We start from the raw sequence: 22,914 nt of genomic DNA, 5'->3' as shown, positions 1-22,914 counted from the left end.
GCCTAGTTCTTCCCCTCTCTCTGGCTCTATTACAAGTGTGGAGGTTCACCCTCCTCCTCGTACTATGCCTTCCACTCCCGTCCCCTCCCAGGTTTCTCCCTCTTCTGCCACCTCCCAGGTTTCTGCCTCTTCTGTCCCGCTCCCCCCCACACTACTACTCCAGTCCCCTGCACTCTTTCGTTCCCCTCTACTTTGGTACAGTCCATTACTGTCCCAATCTTTACTCACCCTCCTCCTTCTACCTCCAATATGGTCTCCCATACATCTTTGAATTCAGAAACACTTGAAGACATTTTAGAATATATTGCAGAGACTAAACCTTCAATGGACATTGCTTCACCTCCTGTTCCTTCTCTTCCCTCTCCTCCATCTTCACAACTCCATTCTTCGCAACGCTCTCTTCCTTCGCTGCTTGAACGTCTTCCAATGCCACCACACGTTGACTTTTCTAACCCCTCTAGCCCCTAAGGATTCCTGGTATTTTCTTCGTTGCCAATCATGGCCTATTTACAGTGGAATATCCGCGGCCTCGGGTAATCAGGGTGAGCTTCAGATGTTGCTTTCCAGGTTTTCTCCTGTTGGTGCTTCCTTACAAGGACCAAAATTACACTCAGCTGTTTTCCAACCTATCTCAGACTATAATTTATTGTATTCTTCGGATCCTTTCTCAGATGGGACCTTTAATGAAAGTGCCCTTCTTCTACGCAATGATATTCCGTACTGACAACTATTTGTCCACACCTCGCTGCATTACACTGCAGCCCATATCCACTTGAATAAGTGGTTTACAATATGTTCTTTATCTCTCTCTCCTTCTCGAGCATTTTCTATCCCAGATTTTGCCTTTCTAGTTTCATCCTTACCACCACCACTTCTGTTACTTGTTGATTTTAACGCCCACCATTTCCTCTCGGGGGGGGGGGGGGGGTCTCATTGCGACTCGCGTGGCATCCAGTTAGAGGCTTTTCTCGCCTCTCACCCCCTCCATGTTTTAAATACGGGTACTCCCACCCATTTTGATCCACGTACTCATACTCTATCTTGCATCGATCTGTCAGTCTGCTCTTCCTCCACTGCACTAGACTTCACCTGGTCTGTTCTACCGGACTTACATGACAGCGATCATTTTCCAATCATTCTTATTTCTCCTTCGTATTCACCACCTTTCCGTAGCCCTCGCTGGCAATTTGATCGGGCAAATTGGGACCTTTACTCGCAACTCACTGCTTTTAGTGAGGTTCCTTCATCCTCCAGTTTATACCGCAGCTTCTCATTCTGTACCCCAAACCTCAGGCAGGCATTCTCAGAAGTGCGTGCCTTGGTGGTCTCCTGCTTGTGCTCGTGCAGTACGTTTGAAACGCTCTGCATGGGGCAGGTACCGATACAGTAGAACCAATGAGAGACTTCTTGATTTTAAGCAGAAGCGTGCGATCGCTCACCGTGTCATTCGTGATGCTAAACGCATTTGCTGGCGAGACTGTTTCCACTATCACCTCTGCTTCCTCTATGAGTGCAGTCTGGAAAAAAGTGAGGAAATTGAGTGGTAAATACTCTCCTGACCTGGCTCCTGTTCTACGGGTCGCCGGTATTGATGTAGCAAACCCTCTTGACGTTGCCGTTGAAATTAGCACTCGTCTGGTCCGTATTTCCCGGGGACTCCATCTATGCCCCTCGTTTCTTTTCTCAAAGTCTGCCAGAGAGAGAGTTAGTACCCTTGGATTTTTCTTCTCTGAGAAGAACAGTATAATGTGCCTTTTACACTTCAGGAACTGGAGGCAACACACTCAGCTTGCCGATCATCGGCAGCTGGACCTGACGATATTCATATTCGTATGTTACAACATTTACATCAGTCAGCCCTTGTAGTCCTCTTACACCTCTTCAATCTTATTTGGGCACAAGGAGTTCTTCCACAGATGTGGAAATCTGCCATTGTTCTCCCTTTCCGCAAGCCGGGTACTACAGGACATGATGCCTCCCACTATCGTCCCATCGCTCTTACTAGTGCAGTTTGCAAAGTGATGGAACGTCTGGTAAATCAACGTTTAATGTGGTATTTAGAGACACAACAGTCTCTCCGCTAGTCAATATGACTTTCGTAAGGGCCATTCTACCATAGACCCCTTACTACGATTAGATACGTATGTTTGTAATGCCTTCCCGAATAATCACTCAGTTATTGCCATATTTTTTGACCTTGAGAAGGCATATGACACAACCTGGAGATATAATATTTTGGCCCAAGCCCACTCCTTAGGCCTCCAAGGCAATCTACCATCCTTTCTTAAGAACTTTTTAACTGACAGACACTTCCGTATTCGAGTCAATAATGTGCTTTCCCCGGACTTCGTCCAAGCTGAAGGTGTCCCTCAGGGATGTGTTCTGAGCACAAAACTTTTTCTCCTAGCTATAAATGATTTGGCCTCTGTTCTTCCACCCAATATTTGGTCATCACTCTATGTTGATGACTTCGCTATTGCTTGTGCAGGTGCTAACTGGCATCTCATTGCAGTTTCTCTCCAGCATGAGGTCGACCGTGTTTCCGCTTGGGCCACCACGCATGGGTTTAAATTTTCCAGTACCAAAACTCGCCAAATTACTTTCACTAGACGCTCTGTCATCTCCGATCCTTTGTATCTCTATGGCTCCCGTATCCCCGAACGTGATAGTCAGGTTTCTAGGCCTTCTCTTTGACCGTAGGTTATCCTGGAAACCTCACATTACCTCTCTGAAGGCAACTTGTCACAGCCGGCTAGACCTTCTTAAAACCCTTGCTCATCTTTCCTGGGGAGCTGATCGTCGAACTCTGCTTCGCCTACATTCAGCCCTCGTTTTATCGAGACTCGATTATGGTGACCAGATTTATTCAGCGGCCTCTCCTGCTACTTTCTCTAGCCTTAACCCCATCCATCACCAAGGATTACGTTTATGCCTTGGTGCTTTTCGCTCTTCCCCTGTTGAGAGCCTCTATGCAGAAGCGAATGTTCCATCCTTGTCTGATCGCCGTGATGCCCATTGCCTTCGCTACTATGTACGCTCTCACGATCTCCACAGTCCTTCCATTTATAGAATGGTTACCGATATTAGTAGACATTCTTTATTTGTTCGCCGCCCCTGTTTGCTCCGTCCCTTTTCTCTTCGCTTACATTCGCTCTTGTCTTCCCTTCAGTTACCACCTTTATATGTTCATGTAGCATCTCACTTTTTCCTAGCCCCCTGGGAAGTTCCAGCTGTTCGGGTCTGTTCTTTCTCACTCCCTTGCTCGAAAGCCCAACTGCCTACGGTGGCTTCCCGCTCTCTTTTTCTTGATCACTTCCACTCTCATTCTCATGCCATCACAGATGGCTCTAAGTCTTCAGACGGTGTCGGATTCACAGCAGTGTTTCCAGACAGCGTCGTGCAGGGACATTTACTATCTTCGGCTAGCATTTTTACTGCTGAATTGTATGCCATTCTTGCAGCATTTACTCGTATCGCATCTATGCCTGTGTCATCATTTGTGGTAGTCTCAGACTCCCTTAGTGCTCTACAGGCTATACGAAAATTTGATACATCTCGCCCCCTAGTTCTCCATATCCAACTTTGGCTACGCCGTATCTCTACAAAGCATAAAGATACATGTATTGTTTTTTGTTGGGTCCATGGTCATGTCGACGTACAGGGCAATGAACAGGCAGACACTGCTGCTTTTTCAGCAGTACATGACCTACCAATTTCCTATAGAGGTGTTCCATTTCTGGACTATTTTGCTACAATAGCTACCCACCTTCACACCCGTTGGCAACAACGTTGGTCAACTCTGCTTGGTAACAAACTTCATTCTATTAAACCGAGCATAGGTTACTGGCCGCCTTCTTGTCATCAGTGCTGAGGTTGGGAGACCACTCTCTCCCGCCTTCACATTGGCCACACTCGTCTCACTCATGGGTATCTCATGGAGAGGCACCCTGTTCCTCTCTGTGAGCAGTGTAAAGTTCCAGTATCGATTAGCCACATTCTGTTAGACTGCCCTCTCTATCAACGTGCACGCAGAATTTACCTCCAATGTTGTCTTCGTTCTACCACTCTCTCTTTACCTTCCCTTCTTGCTGATGGACCCTCCTTTAATCCTGACTGTCTCATTGACTTCTTGACAACGACTGATTTACTCCACAAACTCTGGTTATGATACCTTTTGCACTCCCCTCAGCCCTTTCTAGCTCAGTCTCTTGCTGCCCTTTACCCTTTCACCATCCACTGCCCCGCTGTTATCCGTAACCTATTACTCATCCATCTCCCTTTTACCACCTGATGCCCTCGCTTCCTTCCTGCTCTGCAGCGCTGTATAGCCCTTGTGGCTTAGCGCTTCTTTTTGATTATAATAATAATAATAATAATAATCATTATCAAAGTTCCCTCATAGGAGGTGTAGGTTTAGCACTTTTTTTTTTATTATAATAATATATAGAGGAATAAGTTTACTGAGTATACCAGGAAAAGTGTACGGTAGGGTTATAATTGAAAGAATTAGAGGTAGGATTGCGGATGAGCAAGGTGGTTTCAGAGTGGGTAGGGGATGTGTAGATCAAGTGTTTACATTGAAGCATATATGTGAACAGTATTTAGATAAAGGTAGGGAAGTTTTTATTGCATTTATGGATTTAGAAAAGGCATATGATAGTGGATAGAGGAGCAATGTGGCAGATGTTGCAAGTATATGGAATAGGTGGTAAGTTATTAAATGCTGTAAAGAGTTTTTATGAGGATAGCGAGACTCAGGTTAGGGTGTGTAGAAGAGAGGGAGACTACTTCCCGGTAAAAGTAGGTCTTAGACAGGGATGTGTAATGTCACCATGGTTGTTTAATATATGTATAGATGGGGTTGTAAAGGAAGTAAATGTTAGGGTGTTCGGGAGAGGGGTGGGATTAAATTTTGGGGAATCAAATTCAAAATGGGAATTGACACAGTTACTTTTTGCTGATGATACTGTGCTTATGGGAGATTCTAAAGAAAAATTGCAAAGGTTAGTGGATGAGTTTGGGAAATGTGTGTAAAGGTAGAAAGTTGAAAGTGAACATAGAAAAGAGTAAGGTGATGAGGGTATCAAATGATTTAGATAAAGAAAAATTGGATATCAAATTGGGGAGGAGGAGTATGGAAGAAGTGAATGTTTTCAGATACTTGGGAGTTGACGTGTCTGCGGATGGATTTATGAAGGATGAGGTTAATCATAGAATTGATGAGGGAAAAAAGGCGAGTGGCATGTTGAGGTATATGTGGAGTCAAAAAACGTTATCTATGGAGACAAAGAAGGGAATGTATGAAAGTATAGTAGTACCAACACTCTTATATGGGTGTGAAGCTTGGGTGGTAAATGCAGCAGCGAGGAGACGGTTGGAGGCAGTGGAGATGTCCTGTTTAAGGGCAATGTGTGTTGTAAATATTATGCAGAAAATTCGGAGTGTGGAAATTAGGAAAAGGTGTGGAGTTAATAAAAGTATTAGAGGGCAGAAGAGGGGTTGTTGAGGTGGTTTGGTCATTTAGAGAGAATGGATCAAAGTAGAATGGCATGGAAAGCATATAAATCTATAGGGGAAGGAAGGCGGGTTAGGGGTCGTCCTCGAAAGGGTTGGAGAGAGGGGGTAAAGGAGGTTTTGTGGGCAAGGGGCTTGGACTTTCAGCAAGCCTGCGTGAGCGTGTTAGGAGTGAATGGAGACGAATGGTACTTGGGACCTGACGATCTGTTGGAGTGTGAGCAGGGTAATATTTAGTGAAGGGATTCAGGGAAATCGGTTATTTTCATATAGTCGGACTTGAGTCCTGGAAATGGGAAGTACAATGCCTACACTTTAAAGGAGGGGTTTGGGATATTGGCAGTTTAGAGGGATATGTTGTGTATCTTTATGTGTATGCTTCTAAACTGTTGTATTCTGAGCACCTCTGCAAAAACAGTGATAATGTGTGAGTGTGGTGAAAGTGTGAAATGTGTTGAATGATGATGATAGGGTGTAGTTTTTTCATTTTTTGCAGGCACTGGGATATTCTGAATTTCATAAATGTTACTTTTTTCAAGGATCACCCTGCCTCGGTGGGCCTTCCTTCCACTACAGACTGATACACTCTTGAAGACTGTTTGCTGGGGGAAAAAAACGCTTCACACCCATATAAAATAATCATTGGACTTTGTGTGTGATTCTTTATCTTTTAACTCCACGTGTCTAAGGCCTACTTTTACTGGGAAAAAATTTCCCTCTTTCCTACATACTTTGAGATCAGTAACCTACCTCCTACACCATACACTTGCAACATCTGCCACATATCCACCCTGTCATAAGACTTTTCCAAATCCATAAATGCCACAAAGACCTCTTTAGCCTTATCTAAATACTGTTCACTTATATGTTTCACTGTAAACACCTGGTCCACACACCCCCTACCTTTCCTAAAGCCTCCTTGTTCATCTGCTATCCTATTCTCCGTCTTACTCTTAATTCTTTCAATTATAACTCTACCATACACTTTACCAGGTACACTCAACAGACTTATCCCCCTATAATTTTTGCACTCTCTTTTATCCCCTTTGCCTTTATACAAAAAAAAAAGTATTTTCTTTTTGGGGATATTCTTTCTTTTTTGGGTCACCCTGCCTCGGTGGGAGACGGCCGACTTGCTGGGAAAAAAAAAAATAATCATTGGAGGTGTCTTTGATCTCAACAAGGGACTCTTGATTCGAAAACTTGAATCTCTCTTTACCTTGGATTGAGCTTGATTGCATCCCTATTCCCCATGCACTAAGTGACCACTATGGGTTTAGCACTTCCTTATGATTATAATATGGTACAGTAATTTTAAGCATCTTTGTTGTGTTATTGATGAATGTAAAGAGTTTTTATGTAGAAATAAGAATGCATATTTTTATTCAATGATTTCATGCATCATATGTTCTTAATTTTGTGGAATTTATTTTTCAGGAATTTGTTGCTCAAGAAACCAGTTCAGATGACGGAGAGGATAAACAGAGAGATGAATTATAGACAAAGTATCATGTTTTTTTAAAATGTACATCACTCAAAGAAAATGGGAGTACACAGGAAGATAAAAAACTTGCTTTTGATTAAAGTACTGCTACCATTGGTTAGGGTTAGGCTTGGATAGTCCAAAAGAAAGAGTATATCCAAGTTAGCTTTGTTTTGAAGATTTGTAAATCTTAATTTTATTCAAAATGCATATTTTTTCTGTGTTAGATGTTCATTAATTGTATTTGTTAATACAGTAGTTCAAACATTGTTCTTTTAATTAATAGTTACTAATTAAAACTAATAATAATCATCACTAGTCCTTTGAGTGTGCATTTGCACATTTATACCTAATAGTTCCAACCAAATGACTGAATTTTGTTTTGCCCTGTACACAGCATGTTAGTGAACACAGTGTGTTGTCATTTACAACCATTGTAGATAAATACTGATCATTGTTCAGTGATGCCAAACAAAATTTTTTCATCACAACTGGTGATGAAGGAGGTGAACGTATTCAGATATTTGGGAGTGGACGTGTCAGCGGATGGGTCTATGAAAGATGAGGTGAATCATAGAATTGATGAGGGAAAAAGAGTGAGTGGTGCACTTAGGAGTCTGTGGAGACAGAGAACTTTGTCCTTGGAGGCAAAGAGGGGAATGTATGAGAGTATAGTTTTACCAACGCTCTTATATGGGTGTGAAGCATGGGTGATGAATGTTGCAGCGAGGAGAAGGCTGGAGGCAGTGGAGATGTCATGTCTGAGGGCAATGTGTGGTGTGAATATAATGCAGAGAATTCGTAGTTTGGAAGTTAGGAGGAGGTGCGGGATTACCAAAACTGTTGTCCAGAGGGCTGAGGAAGGGTTGTTGAGGTGGTTCGGACATGTAGAGAGAATGGAGCGAAACAGAATAACTTCAAGAGTGTATCAGTCTGTAGTGGAAGGAAGGCGGGGTAGGGGTCGGCCTAGGAAGGGTTGGAGGGAGGGGGTAAAGGAGGTTTTGTGTGCGAGGGGCTTGGACTTCCAGCAGGCATGCGTGAGCGTGTTTGATAGGAGTGAATGGAGACAAATGGTTTTTAATACTTGACGTGCTGTTGGAGTGTGAGCAAAGTAACATTTATGAAGGGATTCAGGGAAACCGGCAGGCCGGACTTGAGTCCTGGAGATGGGAAGTACAGTGCCTGCACTCTGAAGGAGGGGTGTTAATGTTGCAGTTTAAAAACTGTAGTGTAAAGCACCCTTCTGGCAAGACAGTGATGGAGTGAATGATGGTGAAAGTTTTTCTTTTTCGGGCCACCCTGCCTTGGTGGGAATCGGCCAGTGTGATAATAAAAATAACAACTGGTTTCTCTAGTGGAAGTATTTAGGTGTAATAAAAAAAAAATCAATGCCTGATCAAATTTCATAAACATGAGTTGGATATCATGCATGCAATATTGCCTGATAGCATTCCCATACTGTACTCATCCACCACAAGGGTACATAAAAATTTAAATAACATGCCTGAAAAGTCAAAATATGCAATGAAAATAATGATTTTCAAGGACTTTTCATATCATTTTTAAATTTTAAATGTCAAAAATATAGAAAAATGTGATTTTATTGCATATTTTGGCCCCTAATACGTGCAGTTCTACTACTTGCCAGCTCTGCAGTTGCGCTATGACTCATTTACACTATTTGTTGCAGTAGTAAAAGTGAAATCTATTTAAGTTTACAAGTTAGAAAAAAAAATTACAGGGTTAGGGGCATTATTGAAATGCATACATGGCATATCTGGACTTTTGCAATACAGTATCCAGCTTGTACTGCACATTATTCAGGATAGAATGGCACCAGAAATTTTTTCACAAGGACAGATACTTTGAAAATTAGTCTTGAGACATTGGCAATGCATTCAAATAGTTCCATTTGCAAATGTATATTTGTAAATTATTAATCTTGAAAGTTGCAGAGTATGCAATGTATTTAACTTTGACTTACTGTAGTTGAGCTGCAGTTAAGGGCTGTGGGTGATTCTCAAGCTAGTGATTGCATATAACAATATTGTTCAAACAGGACTAGTCACACTTTTCATTTTGAGGTTTCAAGTGCTTTTCTTTCTGCTTAACACTTTCTCTTTTAGAGATCAGAAAAACTTGGTAGGAATTAATGTAGAGGGCACAGGCTTCAGCTACATTCCATGCACAGAATGTTAAATTCTGCCTTGTATTTTTGTGATGGAAGTTTTTTATAATTTTCTACAATAAAATCCATAAATAAATTTGTGTATTGAATCGATAAGAAATATTCAAATCCTTGTTTTTCCAAGAATTTTTTATTTTCATTTTGAACTCTTCAAAGGAGATGCCTCATTGCCAGTGAAAGGCTCTTGATCCAAGAACAACTCCTCCCTTTCCTTCAGTCATATCTGATTGCCTCCTATTTCTGAAGGTGCTTTATGACCCTACAGGTTTAGTGCTCTCCATGAAATAAAAATAATTTTTGAAAAATAACCAAATCCTTTAGTCATAATGCAATGTACAGCTGCAGAAAAAGTTCCTATACTTTGACACTGAGGTGTCAACTGGGATAACATTCACACCAACCAAACAATAAATTTATCTTCCCTAGTCCTGTACACGATATTCCTGAGATTGCTAGTATAACATGGTGCCTGATTTCTTGCGGGAACATGGTCATTTCCTGATGGAGAAAGACTTATTAGGACATGCCACATTCCACCCCCCAGAAAAAAAATTCTACATATTTTTTTACTTACTGTACTGGCCCTTTCATGGGAAGCTGCTATATAACTCTTCCAAAGGAAGAAAGGGTTTTCATGAAAAAGGGGCAAGGGAATAGATAAGCCATCACCATTGGGTGTATTTCCTCGATACTATATGCCTTTTTCCAGGTGAGTGCAACCTTTCTCGTCTTGCGGTTCCTCTCCCTGAGGACACCCCTGGTCACTTAATAGATCTATATAAATTCATATTGATTCCATGTACTCTCATCAGACATGTCTATCTCTTTTGTTCCTCTCCTAAATTTGGAAGAGTAACAATTAAGAGGCAAGGCCCAAGAGCTGGAATGCAACCCCCACAAGTGCACATGAGCATACAAAGAAACAATTCATGTGCATGTATATAAAACTGTTTTTGTATTAGATGCTAAAAATATTCAGTTTGGTTTGTCACCTTTATAAAGCACATTTGAATACAGAATAAACAGAGACAATGAAATTATAACCATTGTAGCATATAAAATACACATTAAACATATACAGTATTTAAATTATGTTTTATGTATAGGCAACATTCATTATGGGTAAAACTTTAATGTAAAAGAATGAACAACAATTATGCTATATTTCAATTAAATATAGTATACTGTCCAGACTAAAAAAAAAAATATATATATACATCTATAACATTTTGAAAATCAAACACAGGTGTAATAATAATTTTTATTTTTGAACTATTATGTTATCTTGGTTTGTAAAGTAAAGATGATAACATCCCTAAAGTTTTGAACACAAGTGTCAAGCTTATACGTAGAGTTTTCAAAATAGGTGAAACTAACCGAATTTTCTTAAATAATGAAATTTTCCAATATTTTAACCCCTCATGGAAGGTTCCTTGATGTTGGTGAGGGGCTCTTGATTTAGGGAATTGGAACTGTGCTCCAGTTCCCCGAATTAAGCCTGAATGCCTTCCACATCCCCCCCCCCCCCGGGCGCTATATAATCCTACGGGTTTAGCGCTTCCCCTTTGATTATAATAATAATCCAATATTTTAAATTTTGCCTCATGACTAACTAACTGTAGCAAAGCTAACATACTATAATACAACAATCTTACCTATGCTAAAGCTAGCCCAACTTTAGTTACATATATATGTATATACATAAAATGCTGTGTGTTTATATAAAAGATGGGATGGTGAAGAATATTCAAACAGAAATTTCAAAATTTTCTTTGAAGTGGTTTTATTTACTTTGAGGCTATGGGTCTCCACATCAGCACTAGAGGCAGACCTGTCTATATCAGTTATGTATATAAAAAAAATTATTTAAAATTTTCATTTACAACTATAATTAATTTACATTCAGCTTGTTTGGCAAAGTGATTGTTGCTTTATGAATAAGCCAAATCATCTAGTTCTGGCAATAAAGCACTGCATTTATTTTTTTAAGTTTACACAAAATAGTTCTGACATTTTACATTTTTTTTTCTAGGGATTTACCTGGAGTTCATTACCTTAATAACTTGTTCAGCTATCAAAACTTTGGGGTCCAGTCCCTGGACCCATTATGTACCTCTGTAATCTTTTGACTGCTGCCCACAGGATGGGTATGAGGTGCATAATTAAAGATATTAAACTAAACTGTGTAGGTATTTTTTTTTCATACTGTTGGAAGACTGGGTGTGAAATAGGGTGGAGTTCTGACTTCTGTAGGTAGGTTGGATAGAGGCTGGAGATTGATTGGATTGGGAGGGTGGTGGTTCAGGACTGCTTTGTATTACTTATGAGTTGCTGGTATGAGTGGAAGGGTGGGCAAACTTGGGGTGATATTTAGTGGATTTTGGAGAGATGGTGGAGCTTGAGAAGAGGATATGGATAAGAGGGAAAAGGGGTATGATAGGGCTGACATGGCAGTGTGTAACACCTATATCACCTGAGTGTTCAACTCCTGTGTACTTATTTCATCCAGGGGCTGGTAAGTGCTTATTGTAAAAGTTCTACCTAAATTGAAAGAAGTGTCTTAGAAATACCTTCATGTAGTGGTGTATCATTTCCTAAGATGCAGGCCCCAGCAACCATCTAAATTTAATCCAGGTACCTGTATACTGTTAGGTAAATAGTTACTTGTCCATGTGTCTCGACCTGCCCAGGATTCAAATATAGGACCTCTCACTGTGAGCCAAATGCTCTAAGTTACATATTTCCATAGGGCTCACAGAAAACAGTGAGGTTCAAACTCATGGCAAGCCCGTCCTGAAAGTAGCAGGCCAGTGTATTATGCACTGTACCATACTGGCCATAAAGATTCATCTACATCATCCATTAGTAACACCCTCGAAGTGTAATTTCATTTTTGTGTGTAATTATTTGTGAGTGCCTACGTGAGTTTGTAGGGACTGGGCTGTAGCTCTTGGTTCAGTCTTGTGAGTTTCAAAGTACTGATCTGAAATAACCTTGGTATATATAATTTTGAACCCCATGTTTTTATTGTTACATAAGTAATTTCAACAGTGCACATAAAAATATGAGGAAAAGAAGCATTATCATCATTATACTGTGATCCATAATGCATTTAAACATATTCCCCCCAAAAAGCTCAAAACTATATGTATGCGTACAAAAATATGCCTGTAGTGATTAAAAATATGTCTTAAAGATTTAAGCACCATTAACAGTTTGTCATTAAGCACATAGACAATGAAAAACAATACAATTACAAAATCACCTATAGCCTCTTGTAAATGCAATGAGATCAGAGGAATGACTGGCTACATAGAATTTCCTATTTGTAATTCTATTTTGGCATAAAACAATGTATACAAGTTTTTAATTCAAACATTGATATACAGGCAGGCTCCACATTACAGCATTTTGCTAATACAGCGGTTTTTAATTATGCCCATTCTTCATTTATTCAGATTTCCTACAATAAATATATTCACCACTCACTATCAGCTAAGGACAAAAATATTTTCAGGTAAGTAATGTGTTTACAGTATATGCATTTTTTAGGCCTAGCTATATTGTTCACTTAATATATGATAGTGTAAACATGTTATCAGGCTTTAATATGCATTTGAAAGTGAAAAAAGCTATGATTCACTCTACAGCAGTAGCCCGGAACCTATCCTCTTGCATGAGCGGGACCCTCCTGTACAGGATGCCTGCAAATCTTTTTCTGATTTATTTTTTTTTTTTTTTACAACAAAATAGTAACGGATATGAAAAGGTAGTTTCCTGCTCATGATACGTATTTTGAACTACATGTAATTATAGCTTCATGGTTGTTTTATCTGTGCAGCCTCAATGTGTGCGTCTCTAGTTGCCCATAACACATCTAATTGGTATTCCAGTTCATTCCATGTAATGGCCAACATATCCGGTGTTATTTTTTCAGAGCAAATATGCTTTTTAGCACAGTGTTTTGACATTAGCAGCTGATGTCTGGAAAACACAGCCCTTCACAAGCTCCTATAAGGTGGCTAAAGGCATGATATCAGTCCATTTATTGTTCACATTTTACATTATTGATTAATTGATATATTCACTAAATAGATCTCTCATGAATTTTTTCACCAAATTAAACTCGAAAGCTTAATGTAAGGTTGCCAAAATCTATGTAACTTTATTTTTTATTTTAATCCCCAGGGCCTATATGACCCATAGGGGTTGTATATAGGACCTGGGGAATGGGAGGCATTCAGGTTTGGTTCAAGGAAGGGGAGGATAAGTACAGTTCCTTGGATCAAGAGCCTCTCAATACTCTCAATACATCTTTCAGGGAATGTAATCTAACACAAATTTATCCTGTCTAACCTAAGTAAAGTTAACTTAACTTCAGTTAATATTATTTAGTAATAATGGAATATATTAATTTTAGAATTGCAAATTAATTCTCAAAGAATTTTAGCAGAAATGAAAAAAGAACATAAAAATAGAGAATTGCAGTAGGCCTACTGGACCATACTAGGCACATCTTTCTCAAACCCAGTTCTTATCACTCATATCCAAATTACTTTCATATCTATTTAAATCCAAATTATCCAATTTGAATCCACTGTTTGAAATCATTTCTTGTATAAATATCCTCAGAACACTACATCTCTTATTTATACCCATCTTCCACTTGTATGCTTCAACCATATCTTCCACCATTCTGTCTTTTAACCCTTTGACTGCTTTGGTTGTATATATACATCTTATGAGCCAATGTGTTTGACGTATATATACTCAAAAATTCTAGCGGCTTCAAATCAAGCAGGAGAAAGCTGGTAGGCCCACATGTGAAAGAATGGGTCTATGTGGTCAGTGTGCACCATGTAAAAAAAATCCTGCAGCACGCAGTGCATAATGAGAAAAAACTCTGTGTTTTGGGATTAAAACGCCGACTTTGAGGTGTATTTTCATATAGTTTTTATGGTTATATTCTCGTTTTTGTAGTCACATGTGATAGAATGGAAAACATTATAGAAATAGAAGTGATTTTGATTGGTTTTACTATGAAAAGGACCTTGATATGGAGCTCAGAATACGGAAAATGTTTGATTTCTGCCGATGTTCAAGAGTAAACAAATGATGTCATTGTCCAATAAATGTCCAATTAGCCATTCTAATATGCAGTCATGAATGGGTTGATGTTATTTATACAATCATTACAATATTGCAGTAGTCTGCATAACAGTAAATCTTCTATTTTTTGTTTGAATAAAAATTTAAAATAGAAAGCAAGAGTAATATCAGAGAGGCCTGGAGACATGACTGATGAACAAAGAAAATGATATTTTAGAGCCAGGAATGTCTGCAGTGTTCATTCTGGCCCCTATTTTGAAACTGGCATATTTTTTATTTGCGTGAAATTGGCCAAATTGCCAATTTCTGACCACTTTATTGGGTAGTTGAAATCGGTAAATGGGCAGTTTCTTGTACTCAATCGATAGAACAAATGAAGTTCTAAAGAAATAGTTATGAGTTTGGTCGACTGGAACAATGGAATTAGCCGAAAATAGGGCTCAAAGTGGGTGAAATCGCCGATTCGTAAATATCGCCGAGGTTGCTAACTTCGCGAGAGCATAATTTCGTAAGTTTTCCATCAAATTTCGTACTTTTGGTGTCATTACCATCAGGAAAATATTCTCTATCATTTCATAAGAATTTTTTTTTTTCAAATATTTTGCGACACCAAGAGACACCTCAGGATTTGGGGTTGCGACAGTCAAAGGGTAAAGAGTTAGCAGGTTCTGTACTTTTAAGTCTCTTCGTAGGAAAGAATCCTCATACAGTGGATTAATTTTTATCATCCTTCTGTTTATGCTCTCCAGTGCATTAATATTCATTCTGTATTTTTGGAGACCAGAACTGTGCTGCATAATCTAAATGGGACTTTACTGATATGTAGCATATATTTCTTGATATAAATCACAGCCGTCTGTCAGCCTTTTTTTTCACAAATGTTTAGGCATTGCCGTTTTCACTTCAGATTTCTGCTTACCATAATTATCTCCGAAGTCCTTTTTCACATTCTGTATAATCAAGTTCTATATTATTTAATTTTAAATGCTAAAGTTGTTTTCATTTTCTGAGATTGGCATTGTACTTTTCCACACTGAACTGCTGTATAGCCCTTGTGGCTTAGCGCTTCTTTTTGATTATAATAATAATCCACACTGAACTTCATATATTTGCAGTAAAGTTAAAAAAATGTGAGATCTTAATACAATGAAAGATACATATTCCGAGTGCTTTCATAATGTCTCAAATTTCTCAAGGAACAAAGAAAGAAATCGCCTGGATCTCAAGTGTGGACCTATAAGGAGTCATATGACAATGCCAGGTTAATAATGACTTAGTCTGTAAATAGCTTTCAAAACGTTTTCAGATTTTACTGATTATTAATGCACCCAGCTTATGAAGGCCTGAACTTGTATTAATATTACTATAAACATTAGTTTTTATAAGGACTGACAATTATATTTTATTCAGCTATGGATATACTAGCAACAATATTCTTATGTTTTAACCATCATAGTATGGTTAAAGTATGTTAAGTGAATAAACAGAACAATCGAATCATGGCCTGATCTTATATTATATATATGTCTTTTATTCAGTCTAATTATAGGCTTTTTCTGGCTTGTCTTACATAAAATTTTTCATATTTTGTGCAGAGGTTCTTATAGATAAAGCCATCAATATTCTCTGAGAAATTCGTAATCAGAAAGTAGTTTCAAGTTTATTTATGATATTTACGTAATTTAAAAATGATAAAACTCTTTGAAATTATGACTAATACATTGTTGTTTATGGCTTAGACATTGTGATGATAATTAATTTTACTTAAATACAGGGTAATTGTCATTTAACTTGAGCTATAAGAATACTTTTGTTGAAAAGAAGCACATTAAGGTCAGCCTGGGAGTTGATGGACAGCTTATCCTTTCTTTATATAGGGAGAGTAACCGGATAATCATTTCTTAGTGTAAGCACCTTGCTTGTTAAAGCACTTCATCTGTTCTTACATATTGACTGATTTTTTATGTTAATCCCACGAAAGATGAGTTTGAATACACGAAAGCACTTAGTTTATAATTCTTTCATTTTTATTGTTTTTATGATATGATACTATCTTGAGCAATAGGTCAGGCATGAATGTTTCTTCTTTTTTTTTTTTTTTGACGAGAAATAAACATCATGATTGAACACGTTAAGAATGAAGATGCCTTATAACAAAATACTAAACCATATGGCAAATATTTTTAAACTATTTAACAAACAAAATGGAGATCAGTATGTTTAACAATATGTAGCAATACACCTGCATATGATACATGTATATGGTTATAAAGATAAATTAAGTTTTAGGCCTCTCTACTACACGAGGGTCATTTTTGTATTACGTAGCTGTCCAAAGTCTTTAACCCTAACTCTTTACTGTTAGTAGTGGTGTACAATCCTGGGTTCCCATACAGAATCTCACTGAAGCAATACTATATAGATATACAACATTACCAAATAAATATGTACAATACACATTCTCCCTTGAAAGACAAAACAACTAAAAATACCTAAATTATTCACATGAATTTACAAAGTATATACAGTATATGAACAAATTATGTATGGGTAATAAGATTCAATCCAGTGTCCTCACTAGGTCATCAAAGGTACAAGATAATCTGAACCTGATCTTGCTCTTCAACCCAAGATTGTGAACGTCCAACTGTTAATCAAATCACATTTACAAATAAAAAGACACCACAAGGGTTTTCAAGAGTAAGCTCACACGTGCTACGTACCACCAGGCTCTGTTCCAACACATATATGCAGTGTGAGGAATACTTTAAATATAACTAAATGTCACTAAACTGTGATTAAAAGAGTTGCCATGTATTATTGTATAGTTCTGCACTGTATTTCTGCAGTACTGAACACTACCACACACGTTTTTGCTTAAACATGGGATCACTCGAGCACTAATATCACCAGAGAGTATCACAGACAGAAGGTGAGGGTTTCCATAATGTCAATGGAGAGCTTTCACTGCACTCTGCAACTACTACTGCATGCAAGCAAACATGCATATTTTACAAGTACAGTGGAACCTCTGGTCACGAAAGCTTCTGAACACGAACAAATCGGTTCACGACCAAAAATTCGCCAATTTTTGCATCTGGTCACGAACACATAATCGGGTGTCAAACAAACACAGCTGCACCAATTTTCCACACTTCCTGTTGTTTGTGTACACATAACAAAGATTTTCACCTTGTAGTCGGTCTCGGTCAGACGTGCATCCATTCGCTGTGAACTTCTTGTGTTGTATTTCATGTGTTTTTTAATTAATTTTGTTTTCTTGGTTATGGTATGTTTCTTTCTGTTATTTAAGGTTTTTTCTCTATTAAACTCTGCATTATTTTGTATGATTAAGGATTTTTCAAACTTTGATTGTTTTTCTGTGCTTAAAACTCCTTAAAAAAGAATGTTTACAGCGAACGGTTCGTAGGGAGGGGGGTCTAGAATGGACTCGTGCAATGTTAGTTTTCTCTGTTGTTCAAGGTTTTCTCAGTGTTATTCAAGGTTTTTACATTTAGTTTACTGTTACACTGTGCAGTCTATGGTATAATTAACTATTTTTGTGCTTAAAAATCTTAATTTTTTTTTATTATCACACTGGCCGATTCCCACCAAGGCAGGGTGGCCCGAAAAAGAAAAACTTTCACCATCATTCACTCCATCACTGTCTTGCCAGAAGGGTGCTTTACACTACAGTTTTTAAACTGCAACATTAACACCCCTCCTTCAGAGCGCAGGCACTGTACTTCCCATCTCCAGGACTCAAGTCCGGCCTGCCGGTTTCCCTGAACCCCTTCATAAATGTTACTTTGCTCACACTCCAACAGCACGTCAAGTAATAAAAACCATTTGTCTCCATTCACTCCTATCAAACACGCTCACGCATGCCTGCTGGAAGTCCAAGCCCCTCGCACACAAAACCTCCTTTACCCCCTCCCTCCAACCTTTCCTAGGCCGACCCCTACCCCGCCTTCCTTCCACTACAGACTGATACACTCTTGAAGTCATTCTGTTTCGCTCCATTCTCTCTACATGTCCGAACCACCTCAACAACCCTTCCTCAGCCCTCTGGACAACAGTTTTGGTAATCCCGCACCTCCTCCTAACTTCCAAACTACGAATTCTCTGCATTATATTCACATCACACATTGCCCTCAGACATGACATCTCCTATTGTTCATAGGAGTCTGGAACAGATTAATTGTATTTACATACAATCCAATGACGAAATTAGTTTTGGGTTACGACCAAATCGGGTCGCGACCAGAGTTTAGGAACAAATTATGGTCCTGACCAGAGGTTTCACTGTATAGGGTATAAGAAAAAAAACTAAATTAAAGCTAGAAATGATAGAGCACAAAATGCAAAATTAGCACAATTTAGTTTTCAACTTTTACCAGTCGCTTTAGAGATTTAATGCACTATTTCTTGGGTGATACAAGCGAGTTTAACAAGCTGTATTATATGAGCAAATAAAGGGTATATAAGTTAGCGAAAAGCGCAGCACATGATTAGCAGCGGCACAAGGAGAATCATGGTGAGATAAATGTATACACGAGGCTCACACTTAGTCTCCAGGACATATGCGTGATCCCATCTAGTTTCCTGTGGCACCTCCACTACAGTCTCCTCGTTGGACCAGAACTTGAGTGGCATGGAACACTCGGTTGTATTGAGGCAAACTTCTTCGGACTTGTCAATGTTGTAAACAACTCTCTGCATCGTTAAGTTCAAGAATATATCATTGACATAGATTTCATTGTCACTGGAGAAGACAAAGTAATAGGTGCCAGTTACAGGGATGTCATAGACTATTTTGTTAATGGCCACGCTGTGGTAGTTGCAACTCCTGGCAGGCACAAGTGGAAGTGTGAGAATGACACCCTCACAACTGGCCAGAGCCTCCTCGCTGCTCGAGTAGGAAGATACATGTTCTTCCCTTGAGTTATCGTTCATTGTAGATTGATTAAATCTCCCTCTCTCGAATTTCAGTCCTTCAGGGAAGAAAATACGCCCTCCAATTACCTGCTCAGCTTTCGAAATATTCACTTTGTTTTGATTATGAGCTGCTTGTTTCATGTCTGAAATTTCGTTAGAGTCAAGTTGTTCAAATGCACCATTATCTGTGTCTACCTCTTCATCGACAAACCTCTTCAATCTTGATTGTCTTGACTTTTCATCTTCAGGCAACACTTCTTCAGCAGGATTTTTATCTCGAGCATTACTTTTCTTTCTTTTTCGCTTCCCTTTCAGACGTCTTCGTTTACCACCTCGTGTTTCGTCTTTTAATTTTCTGTTGACTTTGTTCAAACCGTCAAGAATTTTGGCATCTGTTGATACAATCTGTCTCGCTTCAGGGATGCCTGTAGTACTGTTTTCATCCTCGTTCTGTGTTTCTCCATTGTCCAATGCCATCTCTGGCACAACCGTAGAATTCTTGGTATTATTTTGCAGTATTAGGCTCTTGTTTATCTTCTGGTTTTCGGAAATAAAATTATGCGTTTTATCCTCAGTATGAAGGATTTTGAGTATCTCTGATTTGTCTTTGCTTATCCTGATAGCCTTCCGCAGAAGTTGACTGATGCTCTGGCGACGCTCTTCTGAGTTTATAGGAGGACTAGACAAAGAATTGTCATCCTCGGGAGTGGAATGTTGTTCGCCTTTGAATGGATGTTCTTCAAAAGCTGTGGCAGCAATTAAATCTTTGTTTTGCTGTTGCAGTCTGTGTCGTTCATTGCTGGCAACATCATCATCTTCCTCTTCTTCTTCAGTAGAATCAAGCTCCCCAATCCATGCACAGCGGTGCAGGTTCTCCACGCCCCGGAGCACCATCAGCACAGCTCCATCCCACCTGACATACAACACAGAGGTTTAACACTAAGGTACTAAAGAGATAAACAAAAATGTTTAAATTTTAATAATTATTTTTTGGGGGTAAAAGAAAAATCTGGTTAGAAAAGAAATTAATGTTACACCAGAGCAACTTACAGTTGCCCCCCAAAAAATAGCTCATTAAATTATGTATACAAAATAACCCCCTGTGGCTATTTTGCAAAATTGTGACCCTTTGTTTCTGTGTCCCCTCTCTGGAACATCCTGTCTCTGTCCACCTTATCTATTCCTCGCAGTATTTTGTATGTCGTTATCATGTCTTCCCTAACCCTCCTGTCCTCCAGCATCGTCAGGCCGATTTCCCTTAACTTTTCTTCATAGGACAGTCCCCTTAGCTCTGGAACTAGCCTTGTTGCAAACATTTGCACTTTCTCTAATATTTTGACGTGCTTGACCAGGTGTGGGTTCCAAACTGGTGCTGCATACTCCAGTATGGGCCTGACGTACACGGTGTACAGAGTCTTGAATGATTCCGTACTGAGGTATCGGAACGCTGTTCTCAGGTTTGCCAGGCGCCCATATGCTGCATCAGTTATCTGGTTGATGTGTGCTTCCGGGGACGTGCTAGGTATTATACTCACCCCAAGATCTTTCTCCTTGAGTGAGGTTTGCAGTCTTTGGCCACCTAGCCTACATGCTGCCTGCATATAGGCTAGGTGGGATTAAATTCGAGGAGCCAGTTCCTGGACCACGCGTCCAGCCTGTCCAGGTCTCTTTGTAGTCCTGCCTGATTCTCATCTGATTTGATTCTCCTCATTAACTTCACATCATCTGCGAACAGGGATACTTCTGAGTCTATCCCTTCCATCATGTCATTCACATATACCTACAGAAAGCAGGCAGGAACAGTAGAGATGTGAAGACGATGTAATCAGTCCATCACCCTTGAAGTCGTAGAATTTGAGGTTGTCACTGTTACTAGGACTGACTCCTGTGGGACCCCTCTCGACAGAGGCGCCCACTGTGATACCTCGTCACATACCATGACTCGTTGTTGCCTCCCTGTCAGGTATTCTCTGATCCGTTGCAGTGCCCTACCTGTTATATGTGCCTGATCCTCTAGCTTCCGCACTAATCTCTTGTGAAGATCTGTGTCGAAGGCCTTTTTGCAGTCCAAGAAAATGCAATCAACCCACCCTTCCTTCTTTCCAATGTCTTACTTCTGTTACCTTGTCATAAAACCTATTTGTGGTTGCAGGGGTCATCATAGCTCCTGGCCCCACCTCTTCCCTGGTAGCTACTAGGTCATTCTTCCTGCAGAGGGAAAGGAGGGGTTGAACTGCTCATAAAAGTCCGATGGAGATTTGAGGAAATAGAAGACATGGATGAGACTGGAGGAAGGGACTACATAGTAGGTACACTTCAGTGTGGGGAACATAAGGTAGTCATTGCAGTGATGTATAATCCACCACAGAACTGCAGGAGGCCAAGAGAGGAATATGAAGAGAGCAACAGAGCAATGGTGGGCACACTGGCCGAGGTGGCAAGAAGAGCTCACTCGAGCAGAGCAAAGTTACTGGTTATGGGCAATTTCAACCACAGGGAGATCGACTGGGAAAACCTGGAGCCACACAGGGGTCCCAAAACATGGAGAGCCAAAATGATGGATGTGGTACTGGAAAACCTTATGCATCAACATGTTAAGGACACTGCCAGAGAGAGAGGGGAGGATGAACCAGCAAGACTTGACATTTTGTTCATCCTGAGCAGTTCAGACATCGAGGAGATCACATACGAGAGGCCCCTTGGAGCTAATGATCACATGGTTTTGTGTTTTGAATACCTAGTAGAATTACAAGTAGAGAGGGTAACCGGAGTTGGATGGGAAAAGCCAAACTGTAAAAAGGGGGACTACACAGGTATGAGGAACTTCCTGCAGGAGGTTCAGTGGGACAAAGAATTGGCAGGAAAGTCAGTAAATGAAATGATGGAATATGTAACAACAAAATGCAGGGATGCAGAGGAAAGGTTTGTTCACAAGGGCAATAGAAATAATGGGAAGACCAAAGCAAGCCCTTGGTTTACCCGAAGGTGTAGGGAGGGAAAAACTAAGTGCAACAGAGAATGAAAAAGATACAGGAGGCAAAGGACCCAGGAAAATAGAGACTAGTTGAAGAGACAGAAACGAGTATGCACAGATAAGGAGGGAGGCCCAGCGACAGTACGAAAACGACATAGCATCGAAAGCCAAGCCTGACCCAGAACTGCTGTATAGCCACATTAGGAGGAAGACAACAGTCAAAGACCAGGTGATCAGGCTGAGGAAAGAAGGTGGGGAACTCACCAGAAGCGATCAAGAGGTATGTGAGGAGCTCAACAAGAGATTAAAGGAAGTATTTACAGTGGAGACGGGAAGGCCTCTGGGTGGACAGAACAGAGGGGGACGCCAACAAGGAATGTACCAACAAGTGTTAGATGACATACACACAACTGAGGAGGAGGTGAAGAAGCTGCTAAGGGACCTTGATACCTCAAAGGCAATGGGACCAGACAACATCTCCCTGTGGGTCCTTAGAGAGGGAGCAGAAATGCTGTGTGTGCCACTAACCACAATCTTCAATACATCCCTTGAAACTGGGAAACTATCTAAGGTATGGAAGACGGCAAATGTAGTACTCATATTTAAAAACGGAGCCAGAAAAGAGGCACTAAACTATAGACCAGTGTCACTGATGTGCATAGTATGCAAAGTCATGGAGAAGATTATCAGGAGGAGAGTGGTGGAGCA

General features: G+C 39.8%; 2 protein-coding genes across 8 annotated transcripts in view; one reads left to right on the top strand and one right to left on the bottom strand.

The window, feature by feature from the left end:
- LOC128688853 (protein disulfide-isomerase A4) overlaps positions 1-7,256 on the top strand; it is a 44,498-nt gene extending 37,242 nt beyond the window's left edge. The window contains exon 12 of the mRNA XM_070085385.1: positions 6,952-7,256. Within this exon, the coding sequence (XP_069941486.1) occupies positions 6,952-7,014 (63 nt within the window). The 3' untranslated portion in view covers positions 7,015-7,256. The remainder of the gene's footprint in view (positions 1-6,951) is intronic.
- Positions 7,257-10,432: 3,176 nt separating this feature from the next.
- LOC128688856 (uncharacterized) overlaps positions 10,433-22,914 on the bottom strand; it is a 118,382-nt gene continuing 105,900 nt past the window's right edge. For all 7 annotated transcript variants that reach the window (XM_053776859.2, XM_053776858.2, XM_053776864.2 and 4 more), the window contains one exon: positions 10,433-20,145. In XM_053776859.2, coding sequence (XP_053632834.2) covers positions 18,783-20,145 — 1,363 coding nt within the window. In that variant the 3' untranslated portion in view covers positions 10,433-18,782. The remainder of the gene's footprint in view (positions 20,146-22,914) is intronic.

Source organism: Cherax quadricarinatus, chromosome 16, assembly GCF_038502225.1.
Source record: "Cherax quadricarinatus isolate ZL_2023a chromosome 16, ASM3850222v1, whole genome shotgun sequence".
NCBI classification, from domain to species: domain Eukaryota; kingdom Metazoa; phylum Arthropoda; class Malacostraca; order Decapoda; family Parastacidae; genus Cherax; species Cherax quadricarinatus.
Note: the sequence above shows the minus strand (reverse complement) of the source record. Positions and strands in the feature narration are given on the sequence as shown.